Source organism: Fulmarus glacialis, unplaced genomic scaffold, assembly GCF_000690835.1.
Source record: "Fulmarus glacialis isolate BGI_N327 unplaced genomic scaffold, ASM69083v1 scaffold3642, whole genome shotgun sequence".
Lineage (NCBI taxonomy): Eukaryota > Metazoa > Chordata > Aves > Procellariiformes > Procellariidae > Fulmarus > Fulmarus glacialis.
In genome coordinates, this window is record NW_009195783.1 from 46161 (window position 1) to 72385 (window position 26225).

The window sequence follows — 26225 nt, forward strand, 5'->3', positions numbered from 1 at the left end:
AAGTGGAGTACGTGCTACATGTGTCCCTTATCAACCAGAAGAGGTGGCTGAGTTGCCGTTGCATCAAGTCTCCCACTATGATGGCTCTTTGTTGTATGGGAACATCAAGTCGTGCTTCAGGGCTTTGTAAAGATTGACAAAGGATTCAGCCCAAGCGTCTTTCTGGTGCCCCTGGGACTGAGCAGCCCTGTAGGCCGTGTAGACCATGGTCAGCACTGTCCTTTCAAAGTCTTCTTTCTTGAGGACCCCTGGGTAGGAAGACAGCCTGCTAGTCAGCCTGCGGATCTCTGTGATGCTCTTGGGGATAATCTCGTTGCAGATGGTGTTAAACTCAGCAGCCTTCCTCAGTGAAGCGAGCTCCTCATCTTTGATGGAGATCCTCTGACCTTTGTCAATGTCAAGCTCAGCTAAAAGAAACTGGTACAAAATCAGAACACAGAAAGCTATTTATCTTCTCCAAGAGACTCTAGGCAGAGTAAATGTGAATTAACACGTCTTTAGGTCTTTATTTTAGTTCAAATGGAGACAAAACTCTCATTGCACTGGCTGGAGGTGGGGTAGACCAGAAAGTCTCTATATGAATGTTGGCCTCCTGTGTTACCTACCTGGGAAAACTAGTGACAGGCTGTGGGGAAAGGAGAGAGGAAAAAGCAGGTAGTCTTCTGTTGTCCAAAAGAGGCATGGGTTGCTGCTGGTGCCACACGGGGATTAGAGAGGTGGAGACAGCAGCACAGCTGGGAAAGGCCGTTTACCCTGCCAGGGATAGCAGTGGTGGCCTAGCTCTGTGTGAGAGAGCACAGCAGTGGCTTCCCAGACCATCTCTCCTGTTTGGACATCCAATCTCAGTGTCTCAAGGTGTGGGATAGGTAGATTTGACCCATGCACCTTCTTCAGGTGGGCCACTTTCCCTTAGCTAACCATATGACACTGTTCCAGACTGTGCATTACATCTGCAGTCTCCACTGCTGTGAAAGAGCGGACCTGAATCATTTTGAAGTGAAACAGTCATGCCCTTGGGATTACTTTGCAATGACTGATAGTCATGGCTTTATTGATTTGAACAAATAATTTGGGACTGAGACTTAGATCAAGGAATTTAAATGCATTGTGTTGTTAATAGGTAACTGTTCTGAAGAAAGTTGCTTTCAGTGGAAAGCCATTTGCTCTGCTTTTCACTTTGCCTGTCAATGAGCTAGAACCCATATTTGAGGTACTGCAGGCAACTGCTTCCTGCTTAAGTGCTAAAAGAGCCGAGTTTGTCACATATATATGTCTGTTCCCTCCCTTCTGGTGAGTTATTACACAGTCAGCAATGGATTTACTGCTGGGATGAGTCAAAGTGACTTGAAGACAGATAATGGATAACCCCAGTATGGACAGTAACCCCAGTCTTGGTTAGGGCTTAAGGTACCATCTGCTCTCATATACTGAACCTCATAAAGCAGGACCACATCTTCCAGCGAGTTTTGTAGCACTGGGTTAAGGAAGGCAGCTGAGGACCTCTTGAATCGCTGAGCAGCTGGGAAAAGCATAGCTGGAAAATAATAATGGGAAAAGAGAGATTCTTTAGGGTGGCAAACACTGAAAAGAGGAAGCACTTTTCAATAGTAGATTCAACCGAAGAACTGTCTGTTGCAAAGACTTACTGTACAGCATGACTTCTCATTGTAAATAAAATGGGCAGCATGAACTGCTTTGACTACACTCTACTAGGGATGGAGGTTAGCTGTTTGTCCTGTATCTATACAGCAACTAACACAGAGTCGTTTATAATCCAAACCTGGGACTCTGAGATGCGGCCACAGTGTAAGGAATAATAATGATAACTGCAACATCAACACTGCCTGAAATACATGTTCTTCTCCTGGCTCTGCAAGGGGAAATCAATACTGACCCTCAACACAGCCTACTTTCTTCAGGCCATTCTCCTACTGACACAATTCTCAGACCCTGCATTTCTCTTGGTTTCAGCTGTCTAAAAGTTGATCTCTCCTTAGTTGATAGAGACAGTTCCTCCAGAGAGTAGATCACCTCATCTGTCCTGGGCATATATGTCTGGAAGGAGTGACTCACGCTTTGGAGATGCCTATGTATATTCATTGAGCCTGTTACCAGCTGAGACAAGACAACTACATTCAATGAGGTGAATCCCAATTTATTATGACTTTAATGCTTCACAGTGTAATAGCTAGAAACAACAAAGTCTGCTATGATCAGGTATTTATTCACCACTGTAAATATACTACAGATATTGTCTCAGGGAAATGAGACAGAAAACACATGTATAGCCCCTGAACTCAGTACCCCAGTGATGTAGAGCATTTGTGGAATCAATGACCTGTACAGTCCGGAGTATAGAAAACATCTGATGCTACATTACAGACCACCTAAATGCTTTGAGTTATTAACTAGGTTAATAACCAGGTATCTAGGTACTATTAAAAGGTGTCAGTTCCTTTCAGAGCAGAGGGGGGAAAACCCTGTTTTGTTTAACGTTATGTGTATATGATTTAGAAGTTGATGTTTAGGTAACCACAGTTTGGATTTGTTGGATTTTTTCTAATACTCAGGAACAGGAATTTTTTTTTAAAGCTGTGCTTATGTGATTATTGGTGCATTTCCTCATAAACTTCACTTCTCAACTTTAACTGTTGTTTACCAATAGATAAATTTGGAAACCAGTTAAAAAAAGGGTAAAAACCCACCCTTTGAAAGGCATAGACTCTGTAGCCGAAATGCAGTCCTGTTCCCTGGGCCTTTGCCAACTGTTGACTTTGTTAAAGTTTGACTTGTTAAGTTCAAGTAATGCAAGGAGAAAGAAACCAGGCCCTCAGAGATTGTGTTAATCAGGACCTTTACTATCTAGCATAAGGAAAATTAATTGGGATAATACTAGGTATGAAGTAATTCATGCTTGACCCAGCAAAGGGTATTTTTGCCTTGAATTAGCTAGGGGATATAATATAGGTAAAATAGTTTGTTGAGTTGCAATAAACATACTGCAGCTGGATATTACTAACTGTAAATGCATCCTGCAGGGATGGGTTTCAGGCATTTTGGTAAGACACGTACAGAGCTAGGTGCTTCCTATTGGACTCATGTAAGTTTAGATTAAAACTTTTTTAAATAACCAAACAGCACTTGCAGGGTATGTGACTAAAAGCCTGAAGGAATGAATGCACCAAGTAAAAGAACAGAGGTGTTGGAAAGGACTTGGTCTCTGCAGTAGCCTTTTCCCAGCATGACGCCTTTAGCACCCGAGCATCTTGTCTGGCCCAGCCGAGGAAGTGGTGAGTTTGGGAAAGGTCACAAGCTGCCTAAAGGTTCTGCTCTGTGAGAGTGTTTGCCCAGCTGACCACTGGCAACTGGGGCTATGCCCATTTTCTGCTGCTCCTCCATCACTGATGTTCACCCCTCTTGCTCAGAGCTTTGCTGAGACACACTGGAGCTATTCCATCTTTCGCTCTTGGCAATTCCAGAATGCAACTGAATGCATATGAAGCACTTGAAACTTCAAGCACTAATTGCTGACTAATTAAAACTTTTATTACCGGGCAATTAAAACTCTAATTAGTAAGCAGCTGGCAGAAATCCAGTCCATAATGATGACAATTCATTTTTATCTCTTTTAGATGCCCTTTCAGTGGAAACAGTCTCAGACTGGAGAGTACCGCTACATATGCAGATGGCTTACATCTCAAATATTCCCTGAGCCATGGAAAAGGTGTCTATGGCATCTTGCTTCAGTGCTGTCATGCTTATTGTCATCACACCGACTGCTTTTAGCTTTCAGGCCAAGTGCAGATTCCTACCATGGAGCTGAGCTGGGAGTCATCAGATTCAGCCCATCACCACTCACCCAGAAAAGCCTCAGTGAAGGACTCGCACAAAAATGAATGCCGTATTATCGATTTAGTACTGACCCACTTGCTGAATCACAGGTAACACCTCAGAAAGCAGCTGGGTTTTCCTACCCAGCTATTCCCAGGATGACAGGGATTAGGTTAGGAGATTCAAAGAGACAAGAGCCTGAGCTGCTATATTGTGAGAAAGGACTTTGTATGCATATCAGAAGCATGCCATCCTCTGTAGGGACCAGGCTAGCACTGACTCCCTGATCTCATTATCTTGTTCCCAAAACATATCAAACTTTGTTACAGTTCTTAAAGACTCTACTCAAAAACTCTTTCAGAGCTCATTTGTATTTGTCATGGTGATCTGATTTTCCTGATCCACATTTTATTTCAGTCCTTCCCTTTCTCTCTACCTGCACAGTAGTCAAATCCTTCCACCATCACTTCCTCCACGCTCCTCTCTATGAATTCATGAGTTCCTCCGAGATTATGTGAGCATTTAGAGCAAGCACTCTCTGATTTTCATTACACTGATTTAACACACATGTCAGTTAAGCACAAAAGCTAAGATAGAGAAAGATTTGCAGCCAGTTTCTGCATTTAGTGATCGCAAATTCCACTGAAACTTTTCTGCTGACTTTACTTCTTCCTGCATTTACTTCCATCTCTGACATGAGTTAGCTGGGCAGTATCAAAGAACAGCAGAGGAGTACTACTGTGACTTACCATCCCTTTACTATTTTCTTCCCCAAGGGAGTTCCCTGTAAAGCTGTCAAGCAATTATTTCATAGGAAGATGCAGAGCAATATGCGTCATTTTATGGTGATGTTGCAGCCAATTTGTTTCAATGGCAGTAGCCGTGAGTGATCTGAGGAGCAGAGATCCCTTATCAGTATTGACAGAGAAAGCCCAATCCAGTGATCTCTGAAGTCAGTGGAGAGACTCCTATTGATTTATTGTTTTTACTTCTCTTACAAATGTGTCAAGACATCTCCAATGGAGGTGCGGGTGCTTCTGTCCTAAGGGCTGAACAGTCACATAACAAAAAGCTTACGATCCACAGCGATGAGGTAGGAAAAATAAGGTTTTGATTATCCTTGCTGAAAACATTTTCTGTTATATACCTGTGCACTACCAGGCTCATCCTCTTCCAAATCCCTTCTTCAGAGGGGCCTTCGCAGTGCTTCCTGATCCGACCTCCCTCGCTGCCCACCGAGGCCTCAGGGCTGGAGGTGGATGGGAGAAGCGTGCCTGAGCGCAGCCACCCCCTCCCAGCCCACCTGCCCGACCCTGAACAGCCTCAGCCTGTGCCCTGGAGCGCACCACTGCTTCTGCCTGAAGATGGTGGGCAGCCAACAAGTCTAGTCCTAAGGGTGGCTAAAAGTGCTAGTCAAAACGGGGTGCGGGAGTCCCTGTTTTCGGCACCGCTCACTGCAGGAGTCTGTCCAGTCTCCTACGGCTCTGTTGACTCAACTCCACTTCTCCTTAAGGACTACCCGGGTTTTTAAACAAAAGCTGCAGCCGTGTTTGCCAACTCGTTGGCCTGCTTCTAACTGTTTAGCTCATGACAGCTTAGAAATTTCTTTACGGTTTAAACGTAACATGACATCTGAGGCTGACAATAGTTTTGTTTTAAAAATGCTTTCATCTTTTTTAAGAACTGTGCCAAAATTTTCTAGACCTTGTTAGCCACGTGATAAACATTTGTGATACCCTCCCAGGTTTTCCATGTAGTTTCACTGGTGAGGGTACAGATGTTTGGTTTTGCTTTCCAGTCCACACTCCTGCTCATGATTTCCCAATTGCTGCCTGCGATGTGTTTGCTCAATAAGTACACAGCATAGCTGCAGGAGTGCTCAATTATTTGTGCATCATCAATGCCCTTTTCTTCTGCTACGAAAAGGTATGAAGCCAAGAGCATGAATCAGGCCCTGTGCAGGCCATCGCTCCAAAGCACGTACAGCTCCCTGGGGTTCCAGGGCATGAACACAGTTTAACTGGGGTCATGACTCAGTAGGAATTATTTTGATTGACTTCAGGGGCATGGAAAAGGGCTATCTCATTGCTTCAGTGGGACCCCTTTCATGAAGGACAGGAGGAGCAGAGGAACAAGAAGGACTTGTGGGCCAAAACTCCTGACACCCTGCAAGCAAAGCAAAGGAGAGTTGCCTGTTGGCGTAGGGAGAGGCAGTGGCCCAGCTGGAGTTGTCCTATAAGCCAAATTCAGTCAGCAGGCTGCCAGTTATGTCCTCCTGTCTCAGATTACTAGGTCCTGACTCCAAAGAAATTCATGAAAATCATTTCTTCGGGCATCACTGGCTTCCTGGGATCAGCCCCCTATTTCTGGGAGTGCAAGGCAGGGAGCGGTTGCCCAGGCAGCAGCAGTTCCTGGTCAGTGATGGACCTAAAAAGGAAAAGCGATCTCTGAAACTCCTTTATGTGTTCGCCAGCAGTTGTAACAGGGATTAATAGGGCTCTGCAAAACCATATCCTCTCAGACCACCGTCTTTTTACTGCAAGCTCATAACCACCCCTTAATAGTGAGAAACTGCTACAATCTCAGCAGTACATCCATCTTGCTCCCTCACAGCAAAAGTTTCCCTCTCCTGCTCAAAGCTTTTGAAGTCAGGACTCCTAGACCTCAATAGGAAGAAGTTAATGCATCCCAAATTATAATGTTAGCAATTTCTCCCTATTTGGCTTTATCTTATTGGTAAAGCAGGGAATAAAAGTGTTTACTACAAAATAGTTGTTCAGTGCTGTGAGTGCATTTGTGCATGAAAACAAATATGCATACTGCCCCCTAAATGAAAGGAAAGGAAAATGTAAAACTTTATAGGTATTGTTCATGAGGGCATGGTAAAGTATGTAAAACACTTTTTTATAAATTCATTGGCTACTGTTGTTTTGTTCTGTCCTGTAACAAGCCTAGAGGAACAGAGCATTTGAATTATACTCCAGTGGTGTGAGTTTTTCCCTAGCCTAAACATTACATGGCTAGAAAAAGCAAATTTAAAAAGTCTGTGGCCATGCTCAGCCTTTTTTTTATGCCAGCTCCTGCAAGAGTCAAAAAAGCCATCTCCTGGGCCACATGCATAACCCTTTCAAGCTTGCTGTTAGTCACCCTGGAGCATATGCTGGTTCCACTAGTGAGCTGGAAATTTTCCTTATGTCACGACATTTTTCTCTAACCTGCCTGGAATTTGCACTAAATGGACCTTAGCACACTCAGAGGATCCTGTCAAGATAAGACATTTGTTGATAACCTGATAACAGATTCTCTCATTAGCACTGACTTCTTTGAAAGATTAGGATGACTCTTCAAGATGAATTCAAGCATTTGCCAAAGCAAATGAACTACTCAGCACTGTCCACAAGGTGATTGTATAGGCAGACTCAGCAGCCATTTTAATGCCATGCAAAAATTATGAGTGATTTAGGCTGGCTGAACCTGTTTTGTTGCAGAGACTGCTGGGCAGTTCCTAGAAGTCATTGTTGCTTTGGATCTTAGGGCAAATGCCTGAAATGCTCACAAGAGGATTTTCTTTAACAGTGTGTAGGAAGCATTGTTTTGAACTCAGTGTCTACATTTCTTCTTGACCATGCACTGCAGAAGAGAAAAGGACATGAGTGTCAAAGTTTGCGTACTTTATGCAAAGTTTGCATAAAAGCTTTTTGTTTCATGTTGCTCTTTGATAACCTTGCTTATGAGGGTTTACAATCAGACCAGAAGTATATTTTTTACGTAAAAAGTTTTATTTCTGTCAAATGACTCTTTGGTGGGTCCTTATGCTAAGTTGCTCCATTGCTGGAGTAATAATTCACTATCCCCAATTTACTGCCTCAGGCTAACTATGAAATACCTGTCCTTACCATCTTGCAGTCAATCAAAGTCACTAAATATTTTGCTGCCCTGACAACCACCTGCTTTGTGCCTGCCATGGATCTCGGTACTAGAAGCATTGCTTCCTCCAGGGTGAAGTGGTGTTGACCTATGAGAGGTGTGTGGTGGGCAGTGAAAGTAGTAACATAAATCACAAAAAGTGCAGTGTTAATAAGTGATGAACAGGTTTTATGCATAGTAATCCCATCCTGATCCCATTTCGCCAGGGCAGAACCTGAGCTTTGGCTGACCAGCCCTGCAACGGAACGTGCTCAGGCATAGCTCCTCCATGCTTCCTGACTTTTTGCTTTTCTGTATCAAAACTGCTATATTAGAAATGATTGAACACTTTGCCCAGCACAGGAGAAATGGAAAGAGTTGGAGGCTGGAGGAAGAATAAGAGGAATGAAATACGGGAAACACACACACAACCCTAGAAAGACAAAGAAAAAATACTGCAGTGCTATAGGCTAGCTTCTGAAACTTGTATCTGGAATTGCAGTTCTCACATAAGTAGCTCCATGACAACAAGTGCAATGCAAAGGCTTGGGCATTCCAACTTTAATACATTTAAATCTCCATTATTGGGAGATTAAACCCCAATGCCCCCTAGGAGAACACAGCAGCGAGATGGAGAAGACATTTTAATTACAAACCAACATGAACTAGCACATTTTTAAAAGCAGCTACCAAGAGAATTTGCCTCTTTTTACTTTCAGCTCCATATCCTTGCTATCTTAGCTACTAAGGCTAAAATTAATAGCAGCAATGGTCTCTCTTTATTCCTGCCTGTTGGTTAAAAGTGAGAATAGACATTTGTTTCTTCTTTAGTTATAAAAAGAATGGTTAAAATAAAGAAGCTCCATCTTGAAAGTCTAAGTTTTGTCAGTAAGGATGTAGGAAGTAGATCTCCCTACAAAAGTTGGCAACAGGCAACAGTGTTCTTAGGGGGAAAAAAAAAGTTTTAAACACTTAGAATTAATAACAGGTTGTATTCAATTCCTTACTTCATCGCATAATCAGTTTTTTCAAAGTTACCTTTTACTAATTTATCTCCTATTTAAGAAACACACATATTCTGAAAGGGTGTCTCAGTTACCTAAAACAAAACCCACTCCAACCTACACTTCTGTGCTTCATAAATGTCCTGAGATGTGTTAGATTAGATTAACGTGCAACAGAGTTTGTATATAAAAACTAGAGTGGTAATAGCCTTTCTGGCTACTTGGCATGAGTAAGAAATGTAAAGGTGTATTAGAAAGACCAAAAAAACCTTATGTTTACAGAAACAGATATTGCTAGAGAAGGAAATGGTGCATCTGAGCCTGTGTTTGTGAGTGGTGGAGGATATTTTTTTCTTTTGTGATTCAAGTAAAATGGTTTCAAAGATATGACTAGCATCAACCAGCTAAAATAGTCTGAGAATTTATTGCCTCAGATGGAATTTCCATTATGCAGCATTTTCACCCGTTCTCAGCCTGGAGCAATGTATGCTGTGTTATTTATTCTTCCCTTGGTCATGAGGAGGGTGTCCCCACCTGGAATTATTCATGCTCACAAAAAAAGATGCAGTCAGCCAAGAGAGGCCTTTAACGTGCTGGAGTAAAGTTGCCGCAGAAGGCGTGGAGAGAAAAAATGCACACAGAGAAACTGAAGGAAAGAAGAAGTAAGTGAAATATATTGTTATCCTTCAGTTTGCGGCCATATTACCAGGAACTGGGGATAGGCTATGATGAACACTATATGAGTGAAGGGCAGCCATAAAGAAAGGAAATACCAACCCTGTTCCACAGGTTTAACACAGAGGCAATAAGCAATTCTGGTAACACAGCAAATTTCAGGCAGAGTGGGAAAATCAACCAGTGCTTTATATCCCTGTCTTCATTGCAGGGTCACCTCTCCTTCCCTATCCGTGTTGTTCACAACAGCCCTTATGCAAGGGGAAGACACAAAGGAATCTTAATTAAACACATTTGAAAATGTTTCTTACAAATGAAGAAGTGAAGGGATATAATGATGATCCGGTCTACTTCCATTTCTCCCAGGAAGGAGCAGAGAAAGGAGGGAGTGAGGGAGGGAAGAAATACAGCCGGGTGTTGGTGTTTCAGTGCTGAGCCGTGGGGAAGGACCCCAGGAGCAGAGCGAAGTGGGTGACTCTCCTGTTGAGCAATGGAGCGAGAGCAATGGAAATCAGAGCTCTGCTTCGCGGGAAAAGACAGAGCTGCAGCAGCTCCAAGAGCTCTGTGCATCATTATGCTATTGCTGCTCTGAAAGGAAAGCCCTTCAAAACCAAATCTCGCTCTCTCCAGTTCTCTGCCCTTTTTATATTAGCGTCACAGAGCCCAAAGGGGTGAGCTCAAGCCCTGCACCACCTCCCAGGTACATATTTACACAGAGGTGAGACACTGAGCACAGAGGAGAGGCGTCCAGTAGTTAAGAATGGCCTTTTTACATTTTGTTGTACTTTCTTTTTCAGTCGGGCTTCCTTGGTTTCCTGGCAGGCAAAGGCGACTGAATAGCTAGGGTTTTGCCGAGGCTGACCTAATCACAGCTGCAGCTGCAAGGGGCAGCCCCCCAGTCAGGCTCTCCCTCCTTCCCTTTGTGCTGACACCGCTTTGTGTGGCCACGCAGTGAGCCAAGCCAGGGATCTGCCTAGTCATGGATAAAGGGAAAAAGCAAACAAAAAAAAGTGGTAGATTTTAGCTGTCTCACTCCCCATCACAGCTGCTACGCCAGCAGCGCTCCTACATGTGAGAGTGCCAGTGCAAGTGTGGTCCAACTGCTCTTAGGACATTTGGTGATGATTCCAGTTCTCAGATGACATAAGGATGGACATCAGCTCAGGTTAGGAAAAACAGAAACCTTTCCTCATGCCTACACACCTTTGATCTAACCAACAAGCTTGTTTGCTCCTTTCTGTGGGTGGCCACCTCAACTAGTGTAATCATTGCTCCTGCTAGAGGTGAGGATCAGCTGCAGGACCATTAGCTACCAAACTCTTCTTTCCCTTCTATGCTTACATCCCCCTGAACTTTTAACAGAGTAAATTCAACTGGCACAAAGAATATCTAAAATTTATTCCAAGACTGGATGGTGAGAAAGGAATCAAAGGCCCCGTTTGAACCACAGACCTAGCAGGGAACAGTATGAATTTTATTTCATTATCACGAATGACAGCTCAGATTCTTCAGTCCAAGTATTAACTGTTGTCATTGACTAGTTACATAAAATGTCTGTTCAGAAAGTAGGAACAATATCATGTGCTTTATCTAAACAACCAATACTATGTAGATTTAGCGATTTAGCAGCTCTCTTTGAAATTACCTTGTCTTTTTATCTGGGAGAATGGCAATGCCCTACTACATGCTAACAAGAGAATTAGCAGTTTTCCATCTCATGATGTCTTCCAGTTTGAACCGTCTGCCTTTTCAGAAAATATGCATTAATGAAACACAATGCATTGGATCTGTTGAAAGGGACACTACCTGAAATTCTGTGCAGGTGGCCAAATTGAAAAAATACATGGGCATTCTGACTTTAAAATCTATGGCCATATCATCTGCAGATTAAGAAAAATGATGAAGGTTTCTTGTTATTGCTGATTGAATTGTCCTGTGCTGAATTATCCTACGGGAACTGCCCCACTGAGATCATGGAGCTGTTAGTTGAGGTGAAGAAAAACAGAAGAAATTATGGGGACTCTGGAATTATTCACTTAAGCCATCTGTGAATAGTTTCAACTAGCAAGTAAATTCAAGTGTTTGATGGTGGATCTAGGAACTGTTGTTGAACTGATAACAAACTGTTTATTATTTTATTTGTGTATGAACTGCTCACCCACATATAATAACACACATGCAAAAGAACAAGCTATTCCTCAAACTCACTAAGTATCAATATCGCAGCTCAAAACTGAGGAGGAATGAACATTATACTGACCATTTCCTCTCCCTCAGATTAGAAAGAACCAGAATTGACTTCCTCTTTCCTTCAAATCCCCATCCAAGTTGAAATAAATTGTTAAGAGGAGAATACATAAATCCCAGTTTTCTGCTTCATCTGCGCTGGGATTTCACTTGTTCTTCAAAAACAGGGAAACCCCAGCTGCCTTTCCAGCTGTTCATTGAGCTCCAAATGTCAGTGCACCTGCTGCTGGTTTTCTTAATGACATGAATATGTGCTGGATGGAGAAAGCATATAAATCAGCTTTGCCCAATAAACAAAAAGCAGGGGGATACTAGGTCCTTTTTGTGAGGAAATGAGTTATTTCTGGACACAATGCCTTTCAAAACATTGTATGTTTTCTAGTAGTGATGATAAAGACAAGAAGTCTGAGAAAGTAACTCAGAGCTGAAGACGGATTCAAATATGTTTCTGAACTGGACCGGTACAGCTGTTTTGCCACCTGAGCAGAACACGAAGGGTGAAAAGCTGTGCTGCATCCCTGGGTAAGAGGCAGGGGAACCACATGTTCCTCCTGGAGCGGTGAGTGAGGGTCATGGTGAGAAGGCATCTATTCTGTCAAGTTCACACCTGCATGAATGTCTGGGCCCCATTATGTTTATTTCTGCATCTGCATGAAAATAATATTAAAAAATTAATGGAATTCAAATATAAACATCCACAAAATCTAATTGGTGGATTTCAATGTGTGCATATGCAATGGTGGGTCAAGACAATCTTTGTGATATTGCTGGAAACAGCAAAGAAATCTGAAGGATGAATGCAAAATGGATTATTTTTATAGCTACCTTCCCCACTCCACAAACACACATATGGGATTTCCATTTTACAAAGCTGTCATTTTTCCACTGTTCCTTGTTATTTCATGCTCTCCTAATATCTGACTATTCCTAGATCTTTCAGGTTTCATAATCTGCTGAAATAAAGCTGAGACTGACGTACAACTGGATTCACCATTAAATACAGAAAGCTCTGCCAGAGTATTGCAAATTGCTAAAGGCAGCTGGACACTGTGGACGAGGTCCTCAGATGACCTGAGCTGGCACCACCAGCCCCGTGATGCTGCTCTGCGGGCAGCCAGGTCAGAGAGAGTCCTGTGCTGTGAAAGGCACGCTTGGGATCGGAGCGAAGAGAAGAAGGTTAGATTCAGGCTTACAGAAACCTTACAACCAACAAAACAGCCCAAATATCTTGGTTTCTGAGGAGTGGGACCTGAAAGGCACAAAATGCTGACAGTTCTTCCTGAAATTGATGGGAATTCAAAAGTCAACATCTTTCACTGCTGCAGTTCCTGCCCCTACGGATGCCATGTCTCAATGGCTCCCTGCCCAAGAGGACCCTGCCAAATGTCCCGTGTATTTGACTCAGTGCTATTCTTCCCTACCATATATTCTCTTCTCCTGGAGTCTTCTGAGCTGAATTTGTAAAATAGATTTTGGCTTACAGGAAAATAGTCTAAGTAAATGTTTAAGGAAAAAATGTTAATGACCTCATGCTCTAAACTTAGGAAGAATAAATCTGGAGAAAGGGAGGAAGACTTGATTTCCAGCGAAAACGTCTAGCATGTTGCTGACTGAAACTGGCTGGGAGTTTATTCTTTGATTTCACTCCTCTGAGTGTGGGGACTGGTAAAGAACACATTATTACTGTGGAGAAGCACTTTAGATAAACTACTGTGATACTGACATTGTAAACTTCAACCTGTCTTTTCCTGGATTTGGGCTTTCTTTTTACTTATTCAAACACTCTGAAGCTTGCATAATGAAATATGCTTACGTAGAAAAGTTTTTGCCAGCACATATACACTCCGTGGGTTGTCGTTATAGGGTGCTAATGAAAAATATTCTGGTCAATCTGACATCTGTCGTCTTGTGCCTAGAGAAGCACTCCTTGCAAAAACTAGACTTCATCATGTGATAATTCTGCATGACAGTTCTTCCTCAGCTTGGTAGTGATGACGGTCTCCTAGGTAAGCTTATAGAGATCATCTGGTTATGAACATGTGATCGATATTCATCTTATGTCATCTTCATATGACTTTCCTTTTGTCATATTAGGGGAATTTTGTTACTGGTTTTTGGCCTATAGGTAAGAGGTAATAATTGTCTGAGATACTGGAGCACACTAATACAACAAACTAATCATTTATAGGGTAGATTGACATTTAACATGGCCACAAAGTAAGGCAGGGACTATTTGTCCCCCTATTTATACTTCTAGATGCTAGCCCCAGTAATCTTTAAGTTCTGTTTTGACCTCTGAGCAGTGCTCAGATATTAAGGATGAAGCAGAATGCAAACCAGTTTGTCATGGCTGAGCCCCTTGGACACACTGGATTAGTAGCTGTTACCCATTGCATTGGGTTACAGAGAGAGGCTGGCGTGAGCCCTCCAGTTTGTTGTGAAAGGGACGCTCAGAAGGTGATTTATAACTTTGTTTAAATAATGCATGCACTACTTTGTCAACATAAGCACCCATAAGGAAATGCACTGGGTTTTGAAAATAGATAAGTAGATCACAATATGTTCAAGTACCTGCTCCCAGCTGAATTGCAGTGAAAAGGACTAACACTCTTTTCCACCTCAGCGGGCAGACATTCAGAGGGTGCTGAGGTGCAGCCTCAGGGTCAGCAGCATTCATGTACAGAGGCGCCAGGTGAGATACATTTGCTTCTTTGACAGTTTATGTCTTGTTTGGCAGCATGAATTCAACAAGGAGTGAAAAGCTCCTGGGGAACATCATAGATGGGTCTGAAAAGCCAGCTGGACATGATACACACTATCATCTTTGATCATGTAAATAGAAAGGAGGGAGGCGTATAGAGTATTTAAGACATGTGACGAGTTGGTTACATTTACCTCACTGACAAATTTGTGCAAGTAGAAACTGAGCTCTTTGCCTTGATGGTGATATTTTGCTTAAGAGTTCTCATATGTTCCTTTGGAGGATATGTGTGCACATGTTGTTCAGCTTTGGAGGTCACCTCAGCTGGACCACGCTGGCTGTGAGCAGCGTGCGCAGAGATTAGGGCTGACATAACCAGACGCGTGCTGGATTGATGGTCTGTGGCACATGCAGTTAGTCATTCAGGGTTTGAAGGGCATCCAGAAATTCCCAGCAAATGTCCAACAGCCTGCTCCCTAAATACAATTTCTGGCTAGAAAAGAAGTGTCTTTCTAGGGAAATACAATTTCTTATGGTATCCCTAACACTTAGCTATTTACTAGGCAGACTCTTTAAAGACAGACTTCTTTATCAGCTGGAGCCCATGCCATTTCCCCACTGTGAACATCAGAAATACAGCACCATAGCAAGACAAGCCCCCAGGCTGTGCGATTGCCAGCTTATGACTGCCTCATCTTTCTCAGTCCCATTGCTAAACATCTAAAACCCCCTCTCGGGTCTCTGCATTCCTGGAGGATTCTCTCCATTCACAGCATGCAGCATTGCCCAGACCTCAGCCAAGCGGCTGCTGTCTTTGCTCAGTGTAGCAGGGCTGGTTTTAGGGAGAGATGGGGCACAGCGAGAGACAGGTACAGGAAGGCAGGAAGGTTAGATAACACAGCTAAAAACCCCAAGCCTGGGCCAGAAAGCAGGTTTTGGCTGTTCTTGATGGTTGACAGAGGACATCTGGTATCTGCAGTCCATTCGTCAAAACTGGGATCCTCTGAGCTGAGCTCAGACACCGTGCTGCCTGTTCATTCCACCCTGGCTTCTCCCAGGCATCCTGTGTGGAAGCAGGGCCACATCATCATCCTCTTTCTGCTGGGGAGCCCAACACGGCGGTCACACACTGCCCTTTGCCACTCGAGCCTAACTGGGTCTGATTGATTGTATCTCATTTTTGTTGATTGTATCTGATTCCTGTTATGGGACACCCCAGTGCGGAAAAATCTTTGGGTACTTTTCTATCCTTGTATCTTTGTAAGCACCCAGCTGAGCTTTAGATTTGCTAAGTACAAGTCAAGGTAGGTGAGCCCCTTCGAGCTCTGTTTATTAAAAACCCTGGTGGCAGAAAGCAACAAAACAAGCAGTATATACGTTTTTATCATTAGGCTTACTACTTTCCAAAACTTTCTGCCAAATTGGCATGGCAATCCAAAAAACCAGAAGTTGCTGTGACTATGACAAATGAATGGTTTCACTTAACGCATGCTGTACTATATTAGGATGTCTACAAGTAGTGTTTAACTGGAAATGGAGTTTGTTCAGTGCCAAGCGATGAACAATTGCAGTAAATAAAAATGAGGCATGCCTTAAACGTCTTTTATTTTAGGAGGGGGCTTAAGACACAAACAGTTCCCCCAGACATAAAATCTGTGTTTAATAAATAAATTCAATAAACAATTACTTTGTGTTTCTTCAGAGCCAGGCATAAACATAATGTCATGGCTGTGAGCATTATGAAAACCAGGGAGGAAACGACGGGCTTGCAGAACTTGATCCATTCCTCCAAGGACTGATAGGGGGAAACAGGGACTTGTGCAGCTGTGGCACTGTTACTATGACTGGTGTTAATGGGAAAGCTTGACTGGTATTAGTGGGAAATGCTGTAGCCTCATAGCCCTCTAAAAGAGCAAGTTTCTTGCAGCTTCTGTGGAATAAAACAGGGTGTTTCTTGGGCAGGGGAAGAGTCTTTTTTCGTACCTACATAGTTTAGAAAGCTCAAAGGGGAAAGAAAAAAAAAAAAAAAAAAAAAGACATGTGCAGAGACCTTGACATATTGCTGATTCAGTAGCAGTAACTTGAACTTTTATACTGTGACTGGTGGTGAATTGCCCAGACTAGTGTATCACAATATCCTGGTGTGCTGAGAGGCTGGTGGGGACTAGAAGCAAACACAAGGCCTGCTTATGTGAGAAAAAGGCAGTGCCAGCTCCAGAGAAATGCAACCACCCCATGAGCCTGAGAAGCAGACAGATAAGATGAAGACCAGCTGTGACAGATGGACATCTTCTGAAGGCCGGGTTCAAATGGGGATGCATACCATGCTGACAAGGGGCTGAATGCTACCCCAATCTTAAACGTGTGTGTGCTTTAATCTTTCCCATTCACATTTATCACATTTTCTCTTTCTCCACACTTTTCCTTTCTCTTCCTCTTTTTCTCTCATTCATACTACTTCCTCTCATTTACCATTTTTATCTCCAGTTTTTTCTCTATTCTTTCTCAGCATCTCTGCCTTTTGCCTTTGCCTCTCTTGTCTCCCTCTCTGTGGCTCAAATAAGCCCTGCCAGATGGGAAAGCCTCTACTCTTTCCAAAACAGAGAAGAGATTAGAAACATCGGCTCCGTTTGGGGCATGCCACCACCTGCCAAATAGATGGAGACGATGAAATCCTGATGTTCTGGCTCGCTGTGGATATCCACATCCAGTCTGGTGCAGTTTACTTTCTTCACAATTAGGCAAAACCTAACCAAAGTGTTCTGCTCCCTCAGCGCCATGCCAGGGGGTGGGGGGGGTCACACAGGCATCGCAGAAGACCTCGTGCTTTTGGGTCTCCAACAGGAGACTGCAGCGCAGCATTGCCCTTGCACTGTCCCATTTCCTCCCAAATAAGCTCTGAGCTTTGAACAACTTATTTTTCCCTTTCTCAGCGACTTTTTTTCAGCTACCCACCTGGCTCCTCCTGAGCGGAGAGAGACTCAGCGAGTTTGGAGCCTGGCTCCTGGCTGGTGACCTGTTTCCCTGTGGCTGGGGAGGAATTTCCAGAGGACGAGTGGTATGCGTGCCGATCTCAGGGGAACTGGGGAGCTGCCAAACTTAACCGGCAAACTGGGCCAGGAAAGGCCCCACATACGCTTTCACCAGAAGAAAGGAATGTTTGTGGAAACTGGGAATAGTGGAGCTTATTTAACCCTGCTCCTCTCCTCCTCACATTCTTCTTAGTCTCAAGCCCAGCACTGAGCTCGCCCTGCCACAAGCACTGTGATAGCTAGACAAGAGGAGCCAGGTTATTGCTGCAGCCTGGAGCACCTCAGGGGGGATAAAAAGGGTTACCGGCTAAGGGTTAGCCACTGAGTAGGCAAGGGAGCCCTGTGGTGTGGAGTCAGGCTAGTTTAATGTCTCTGTAGTAGCAAGTACGCTGTGGGGGATATATCATAAAGCTGCCATAGCAATAGCCAAATAAAACAGGATTTCAGGATAATGAAAGACGCAGGGACAATAGAGGCATACAGGATCCCTTCCTCTGCTTTTTTTCCTTCCAGTCAGAGAGAAAACCCCATAGATGACTGTCCCCTTGGGGACTTTTGTCTATGTGTCTCCCCACAAGTGTTATTTGCAGCTTATCCTCAAGTTGCTTTTTTTTTTTTTTTTGTGATGCTTTGATACATTTCCTCCTCTGCTTCCCACCATCAGCTATCCATGTAGCTGACTTGCACGAGCTTCACCCATGCCAGTGCCATTTTGCTGAAAAACGTTTAACCAACAAATAACGTCTTTGGGCTGGAAGCTTTTAACAATCAGGATTACTACAGGAAACCAAATTCCAGATAACGACCGAGATTGTGGCCTCACTCCTGAGAGTGGCAAAACTCCCGTTGACTTCAGTGGTGCTGGTTTGCGTATTTCAGTGCTTTTAAAGTTAAAGCAAGGAGCAGACTGGTTTGCCCACTTCAAACCAAGACACTTGCACAGCTCCCTGTTTTGCTGCAGCCGGGTCCATGTACCCAGCTAGCTTCTCTGCATCTTGGATGGATTTAGCTCCCTTTAGCAGAGCCACCGGGGTGCAGAGGAAGAGTGCATGGTTTTGCAGAGCCCCGGTTCAAAGTGAGCGCAGGCTGTACACGCAGGAAAGCACCAGTGTTTGTCTCCAGCACCCTAGGCTGGCCCTATGGGTCCTGCCCTGCCTTGAACCCGAGCACAGGCACTGCGTGCAAAGTTAATTGCTCCACCACTCAGTGCTTTACCTCAGCAATTTACATCTTGCCTGTCACTATTTGAGTAATCAGAGCCTCTGCAGCCTGATGATGTTCATTAAGACCTGCTGACTTTCCTTTCAATGGCATTGTACTATTCAGTGCTTCTGACAGGATTTCTTTCTTCCTCAGAAGTCATTATGCTGCTGCTGAATCTGGCATGATCTACCCCAAGAAAACAAGAAAAGCACTTCATGCTTTAGAAACAGAATTAAAAAAAAAATCACCACTGTGAACAACATACGGGACTACACGCACACAGTCATCCTGAAGAGATCTGGGGCAAGTGATTTAATTACTCTGTGGCTCACAGTGAAAAGGGATGCTAATGTTTCCTCTCCTTAATTACACTGAAAGTTCTTTGGAGAAGGAAAGTTGTTTTTTCACTCTGTGTGTTTGCATAATGCCAGGTACCAGTGGGGTCTCTGGGCCCAGCAGTCGAGTATAAGATAATCAGGAGGGGACTCACAGAGTCTTTGCATGTGTACATAAGTTATTTCATTCATAATAGAGCTGCTTCACCTATGGAAGGGAACATTGGCTTAACAGCATGCATTAAGAGCAGTGAGGCGGTTGTTAAAGGTAAGGTGAAGGGAGCTATTTCCATGTGAAAGTGTAAGGAGGGATTTGAATGGCAGCAGGTGCTTCTGAGCTGGACTTTGGTTGGGACATGAGGACCCTTGTGCAAACTGATCTGGATCCCGTGCCAGTTCTATACCTGGGACTGAGGCAAATAGATGGGACACTACAGCATGCAGGAATCCTACAAAAATGACCAAAGTGGCAGCAAATGTCTTACTGACTTGCCAGTCCTCAGTACTGGGGTGGAACTGGGATCACCAAGAAGATTCTACTGGTGCCACTTTCAGCTCAAGGTTCTCACTTAGTCTAGCACATATCAAAGAGAAAACAGCTTTACCTCATGTGTCTTCCTCCTGTTGCTTACACAGATTTCCTCAAAATTGTCTAGCTCCTTTCTCTTTTAACTTTTGAATCTGTCAACCAGTTTATGACTGTATGAGCTATAAGTTTAGCCATTTTTTGGCTGCTTCCTGTGGTGAAAAGAGCCTCAGAATCGCTTAGATCCTTCCTTGCTAACAGCATGAATGCTTTTATAGAGTACAATATCCATCTGTCATCTAAACTAAAAAATGGAAGCTTCTATAATTTATCCTCCCTCTGTTCTCATCACAGTTTAACATCATTGCCCTACAAGAGATTATAAACTTTCATTTTTTTAAGCATCCTTTGTATGTATTTCAGTTTCAGATATCCACTGTGAATTCTGATTCAGGGACCATCCTCCATGCGCGTTAAATTAATTAAGTCTGCACCCTAAAGGAGTGTTTGTGGAATCAGGACATGCTAGAAAGGATTTTGATTACAGTCACAGCCCTACCCTATTGGATATTTATCCTACGCAGGTTAAATCCATTCAGAGACTGTTATACTATAGTTAACTTTTGCAACACCAAGCAGCTTTCACAGGTACTGATAACTAATCCCTTTTCAGCCCCTTCTTCAGTCCTCTCCCTGCTCTTCCTGCAATAGTGCTTTGTTTAATAGTTTCAGACTGCCATCACGGCTGATGCCCAAGGGATCTGCCACAAGGAATGGGAGGGCCATGTCTGCGCCGCACAGCAAAGCATAGGGCAGAGATGCCAGAGCCAGAAGCAGTATGACCGTATCAGTGTGGCACTGAGTCCAGTCAGGTGATCCCTGTTGAAAGGCAGAGCTCATTCCCTTGGGCACATGCCATGCACGTGACTATCACCCTGCTGGGACACCAGCTAGAGTCCCTGCACTGTCCGGTGAAGTGCAAGGCAGCAGCTTGCCTCGGCCCTGGGTCTGTGATCTCTGCTCCACACACCGTTGTGCCACACTGATATCCTAGTTTTCTCCTTAGTTCATTAATTCTCAAATGTTTTCCAGACCTGCTTGAGAGCATATTTTTGTCTTTGCTTTCTTCTAATTTCTTAAAGGGCAGAAAATATTCTTCTAATGCCTCCTTCCTTCTACTTACAGTGTAGGACAATTTGTTTTTTAAGGATCTATTTTTAGGTTTATGACATACATTTGTACTCATCTCTTATACAGCTCTTTGCAAAGGAATTCAGGAAGTTAAAGCATAGGTATATAAATTGTCTTCTTCAGGTCATCCAGCTGCAAAGCTAATTCCTCTGAATTTCAATCCAAGACTGTCCTTCAGGCAGTGCCTCCCTCTTTTTACATGTACAGTTGCGATACTTGGTGCAGTAATAACTTGCATCAGGCAAATAAACGCCCAGACCAGAAGACTCCAGCCTACAAACATGCACTCCCAGGAACTGGTACAGACTTATGGAACCGACTCAGGGTAGGTGGGAAAAACCTCTGCAGCAGATTGATCAATCCTTTTGCAGCTCCAGTGAGGTCACTGGAATGGGTCCAACAAGCAGGGAAGTTGGGGCAGTTGAGGCAATTTTCCAAGTGATCACGTGGGAGCCAGAAAAAAGGGAAATATTGCATTTTCTCCATAAGAAGAAACATTCTTTACACAGCCAGGCTTAGACAGAGTTGGCTCTGTTTCATAACATTTCATATCTTTCATTGTTTTATGTGCACTACATGTTTTAAGAATTGGATAACAATGGCTTTATGGAAATTAAAGGAAGTTAAATAGATATTGCACTTTTTAAAAAGTTCTCGTAGCCGGTCCAGCTGGTGTAGTTTCTTTTTACCCTTGGGCCAGACCTTTGAAAACCTCAGCATGTGCTATATAAGCCAAGACCATAACCTGGTATACTCAAGGCCCGCTGGGCATATATGTGTATATGTGTTTGATCATTTGTGTTGTAATTACATGCTGTGTTCAGGCCACATTCCCTTTGCTTGTGCCGTCCAAGCCAAAAATGTCAAACAAGTGTTACTGTCAGAGGTGGAATCCCAGAAGTTGCTCGAGAAGGGAGTGCCTGGCTGTAAGGATGCAATGTGAGATGGGGGAGGAAGAGAGGCAAATAAGGTGAAAAGGTGTGGGGATGCAATGCATGCCCTAATCTCCAAGGCACTCATCCTTCGCCCACACGGCAAGATGACTAGGAACCTGATATGTAGCAAATAATCACAGAGTATAGAATATGTTAAACATTGCTTCCTTGTAAAAGGACTGGCTGGCTTTCTAGCAACAGCCAGTCTCTCTTTCTCATCTACATAGTCCTCCCCCTTCTGGCACTGGAGAGCTGCCAGCCTGCTGTAGCTAAGCCCGCAAGCAGAAGCAGCCTGCAAAAGTTGCTCGTGTAGCAGCTGCTCCATCAAACTCACAATCTCAGTTGCCACAACACTAGAGCAAATACTAAAAGTTTGCACTGTTGTGGGGAAATCAAGGAGGATAGGCCTTCTGTTCTTCCAAGTAATTCCTTCTGCAGAAAGCCTCGAAGAAGAACAAACTGTTCCCCTGGTGTTATGGAACAACCGTTTGACTTTCATCGAGCACTAGAGACTGGGTACAAAATAATGCATGTGGACCAGATAGATCTAGATGCGATTGTAATATTGCTTTTGAGGTCTGAAGGCACAGCACAGCCATTTCCCAAAAGCATGAAACCTCAGTGGTGCTAATATAGCTAATACATCCTTTTCCCACTGATGGGTAGAAAGAGTTTTACCTTCTTGTTTCGTGACTTTCAACATCTCCTTTTCCAGCCTCGACTGAGGGGTGACCTTACCATTGCAGCTGCTTCCCCACTGTCCAAGAAGCCACAACCACAAGAAATCGTACTGCATCTTCACTCCCTGAGCAACCATATAGCAAGCATGCTACTGTTTGTGTGCTGTTTATTTGAATCAGGAAGCCCTTACAGCAAATGAACTACAGCCAGCTGAGATGAGACGTGCTAAGGATTGCCTTAGGGTTTCTCCTCAGGGAACAGGCAATTCTTATAATGCAGATCTGAAGCTAACTTCTGCTCTCCAATGTATTCGTAACTCATCAGAGCAGTTTGATGAAAGCAACTGGGTGGCAAGCAGTGACACTGTCTCCTGTTACCACAGCTGCATGGGTTTTTTTGGTTTTTTGTTTGTTTGTTTGTTCGTTTGTTTCATCAAAGAGCAGGATTTGTTGCTTGCTTTCTCCAGCAAAAACACCTCTTAAGATCTGGAATTCTTATTTGGGACCTTCAGAAATTAATATGACCTCACCTCTACCATTGCATAGGGAATATCACTCAGTAGAGACCTAACATTACCTTTTCTCCCTAGACAGATGCTTCACAAAATCTGAGAGGGTAATACCATACAGCTAAGCCTACAAGAGGCTCAAGGAAACCTGAGATGGTGACAAGCAAATTATTTCATCACCACTCAGGATCTTTTCTTTATTACTCTGAACATATTCATCCTAGGGACCAAGCTTTGCCTGTGACTTCTGGACCAATGTCCTCAGCTGCATCTAGGCAGGCTGAGGAGTGTGTGAGATTTTTAAAGCAAATGGCTGAGGCAGTAAAAAAAAAAAAAAAAAAAAGCAGTCGGTTTTCCTGCCAGAAATGCTTTTTTTTTCCATTCATTGATGCTCATAAAAGCAAAGGGAAAAGGGAGGTGGCAGTCTGGAGTTCCCACTCAGCAGTCAGCACAAGTATGTTCATCTTTCCTCAGGTCTGACTTTTTTTTTTGAGCCAAAGCTTAAATACTTGGTTACAAGGGCTGGGCATCCAAGGCTGCCCCGCTGCCCCCTAATGAAAAAAAAGTAAAAGCTAGACCTTGTTTTATCTAATATTGATGGTTCATTTCTATTGCAAACAAAACAACTGTTGGTAATTAAAGCAGGACCCTTTGTCCTACTGTTTTGTAAATAATTTGGACTACTAGTCAACATGGAGATAATATGCAGATCTGTCTTTCATTTCCATCAGACCAGATGCTGATCTGTCTTTGCTTTTCCATTGCAAAACTCAGATCAGGAGTTGGGTAAGACAAATGACTGAGGTTTAACCCAGACAAGACTTAGTTGTCATTTGTGGAGGGAGGAAAGAGCTCTGAGTGTGCAGAAGGGTGTGTCGTGCCTCGGTACTCAAATTTCCTCTTAAGTTTCTAAGCAATTCAAAAATTAGGACAGTGCTTTGGCCCTCTAGATACTGCAGATTAGGATGGGATTGGTTGGGCTGACACATAGATAGTTTAGGGGAGTGGAGGTTCTCTGAAGCAGCTATTGTTGAAGGAGTCATGCCTCTAAAACATATTTGGAGCTGAATAGTCCCAGCAGCTGTGGAGAAGAAATCTGGTTTCCTCCTCAGCAGATGTCTGTATACAATATTTGTGAGAACTGAACTCCTTATCACAACAGGGAATGAATCTTCTCTTCCCTCTGAAGTCTCCAAAAACAAGCTCTAGAGCTTCCAGCTTGACAACAATCTGCTTTCCCAAAAGGCACAATAGAGTTCTGATGTTTTCCTTTAAATATTCATGGTGATTAAAATTGGACTTTAATAGTTGCATGGATTCCTTTTAGGGTTGTGTTGTTGCTGTTTAATTAAAATAAGTGTGTGAGAAAAAGTGAAGAACATCCTTAAATTACATAGTGATTATTCCATGGAAATGAACTCCTTTCTTTTTGCTATTTTTCCATTTCATAGGTAAGGTGGCCTCATTCTTCCAAAAGGTAGGGTGGTTTTTTTTCATATATGCAGATCTAGTTCTGATTTCCTCACCTTTTTACGTGTTATCCCGTAAGACAAACTCCTATCTACAGAATTAAGGGATTTTATGATGACAATTGCTCTCATTACCTCTATTATACAGTAAGAGAAAAGTAAGGTACACGGAGGTACAATGACTCATCTAGTATCATCCAAGAGGCTGATGGAAAAACTGGGGAAAGAACCTGCCATTCTGAGTCCCAGGTTAATGCCCTGCCAGTGAGCCCCCACTAACTGTAGGGAACAATTAAGCATTCGTACAGCTTTAGCAGAATTGCATAGCTCTTCATTGCTTCATTCAGCCATTGCCTCCCCTATAAAATCAAAACCAAACCCAAATAGCAGACTAGAAAGGAACCAGCTATAATGAGGAAGACATGGGAGACTGGGGTGGGGAGGGGGGCATCTGAATGCTTGTTTTTTTAACAGACTCCGGTTCCTTTAAGTATCTGTGAATTTCAATATCAGAACCAAAGAAATCTTTTGGGAGGTGTTTCCTTTCTCCACTTCCAGCAGCTACTAAACCTGTGCCAAATACCGGAGGACAGAATAAAACAAAAAAGGGAAAGGACACTAGCTTTTAAGCAAGCATCTCCTATGCAATCCAATAGTCCCAAATCATTTCATATGTTACTGTCACACACTTGAATATAAATATGTCACAACTATATATTGTCATATTGGCAGCTGAAGCCTGATAACGTCGCAGATAGCTTTCCCTATGTTGTATGTGCTAGTCTGTCAGGGTAGGGTGATAGGCATTCCTAGGCACCTTGCACAATCCAGGCATTGTTGCTTTTACTATTACTGGGTATCTGCCTGGTGCAGCAGCAGATTATGCCACCTTTGACTGCAAAGGCTTTTGCTTTAAGGTTTTGTGACCTATAATTTTTGTTAATGCAGGAGAAAAAGGAGAAGGAGAGAGAAAGGAAAAATTGAGAAAAGAATGTAGTTTTGGTTCTTGGGATATTTTATATATATATTTGTATTATAATAGAACACATATATAATTTTACCTTTATGCGCTTATGCATGTGTATTTTTCTATTAGTCTATATAATTATTTAGCTGACCTGTTTAATGAAGAAAAAGAATTCCACAGTTGGGAGGGACAAATTGTATATATATGTATATATATGTATAATGGAACATAATTTCAGACCAAATCTACAAACTCAAAATTTTCTCTTAAATAGTTTTTCATGTTTAAATCTTACCTCTGCTCCATCTGTGGGTCACAGTGGCATGAGCACTGTAATAGAACAGCAGCAGCAGCAGAGTCTTCCAAAGCATCCTTCTCTTTACAATACGTATGTCTAGCTGTATAGTAGCTTTTTAATTTCCCACCTCCTTTCTTTTCAGGAATAAATAAATGGCTTTTCCTGTCCCCCCTCCCCCTTTGAAGGAGAACCTGTCTGTTCTCTGCGTACAGCTGAAGTCAGTGTGCAGCTCCTCTCCCAAACCAAGTCTCCTCGGGATCAGGAAACTTACTTTCACAGACAGACTTTGTTTTTATCCACATCTGGAATGACTCATGGTGCATGTGAGTTTGCTGGCAGCTGTGTGAATAAATATCATTACATTTTTGTAGTTGAGTTTCATTTGTTATATGGGCCAGTTGGAATTTATTTTTGTCCAATAAACAGCCACAAGTAACTTCATTAAGGACACTCTTGAATCCTAGCTCTGTAGCTACTCCCCTGTAACACAGGGGGCTATATGCTAACCCATGTCTAAGGCGAAAGCCTCCTCTGGAATGATGTACAGCTGCCCTTGGACGTTTAAGTCAGGGAAGAACATTTTGCTACTGTGATTCATATAATCACTCCTTTATTAAGAACATATAATGCCGCGCTTAGACTTCAGTTCTGCAAGACAAGTCCTGGCCTTTTCCTCCATTTGGCCAGTGCAGAGAACAGGATGGTCCAAATCCTTA

At 43.1% G+C, this 26225-nt stretch overlaps 1 protein-coding gene across 1 annotated transcript; it reads right to left on the reverse strand.

The window, feature by feature from the left end:
* FAM180A (family with sequence similarity 180, member A) lies at window positions 1–25683 on the reverse strand. Its single transcript, XM_009588194.1, has 3 exons — window positions 25507–25683; window positions 1434–1534; window positions 1–417 (listed from the first exon to the last, which is right to left on the reverse strand). Exons 1-3 carry the CDS (start codon window positions 25580–25582, stop codon window positions 76–78), a joined length of 519 nt encoding a protein of 172 aa, XP_009586489.1. The 5' UTR covers window positions 25583–25683; the 3' UTR covers window positions 1–75.
* Window positions 25684–26225: the final 542 nt, after the last annotated feature.

Coding starts and splice junctions, on each gene's coding strand:
- FAM180A (XM_009588194.1), bottom strand. CDS start 25,582: ATGCTTTGGAAGACTCTGCTGCTGCTGCTGTTCTATTACAGTGCTCAT. Junction 1,535..25,506: donor GACCCACAGATGGAGCAGAG/GTAAGATTTAAA, acceptor ATTATTTTCCAG/CTATGCTTTTCCCAGCTGCT. Junction 418..1,433: donor ATGTGGTCCTGCTTTATGAG/GTTCAGTATATG, acceptor ATTTTGTACCAG/TTTCTTTTAGCTGAGCTTGA.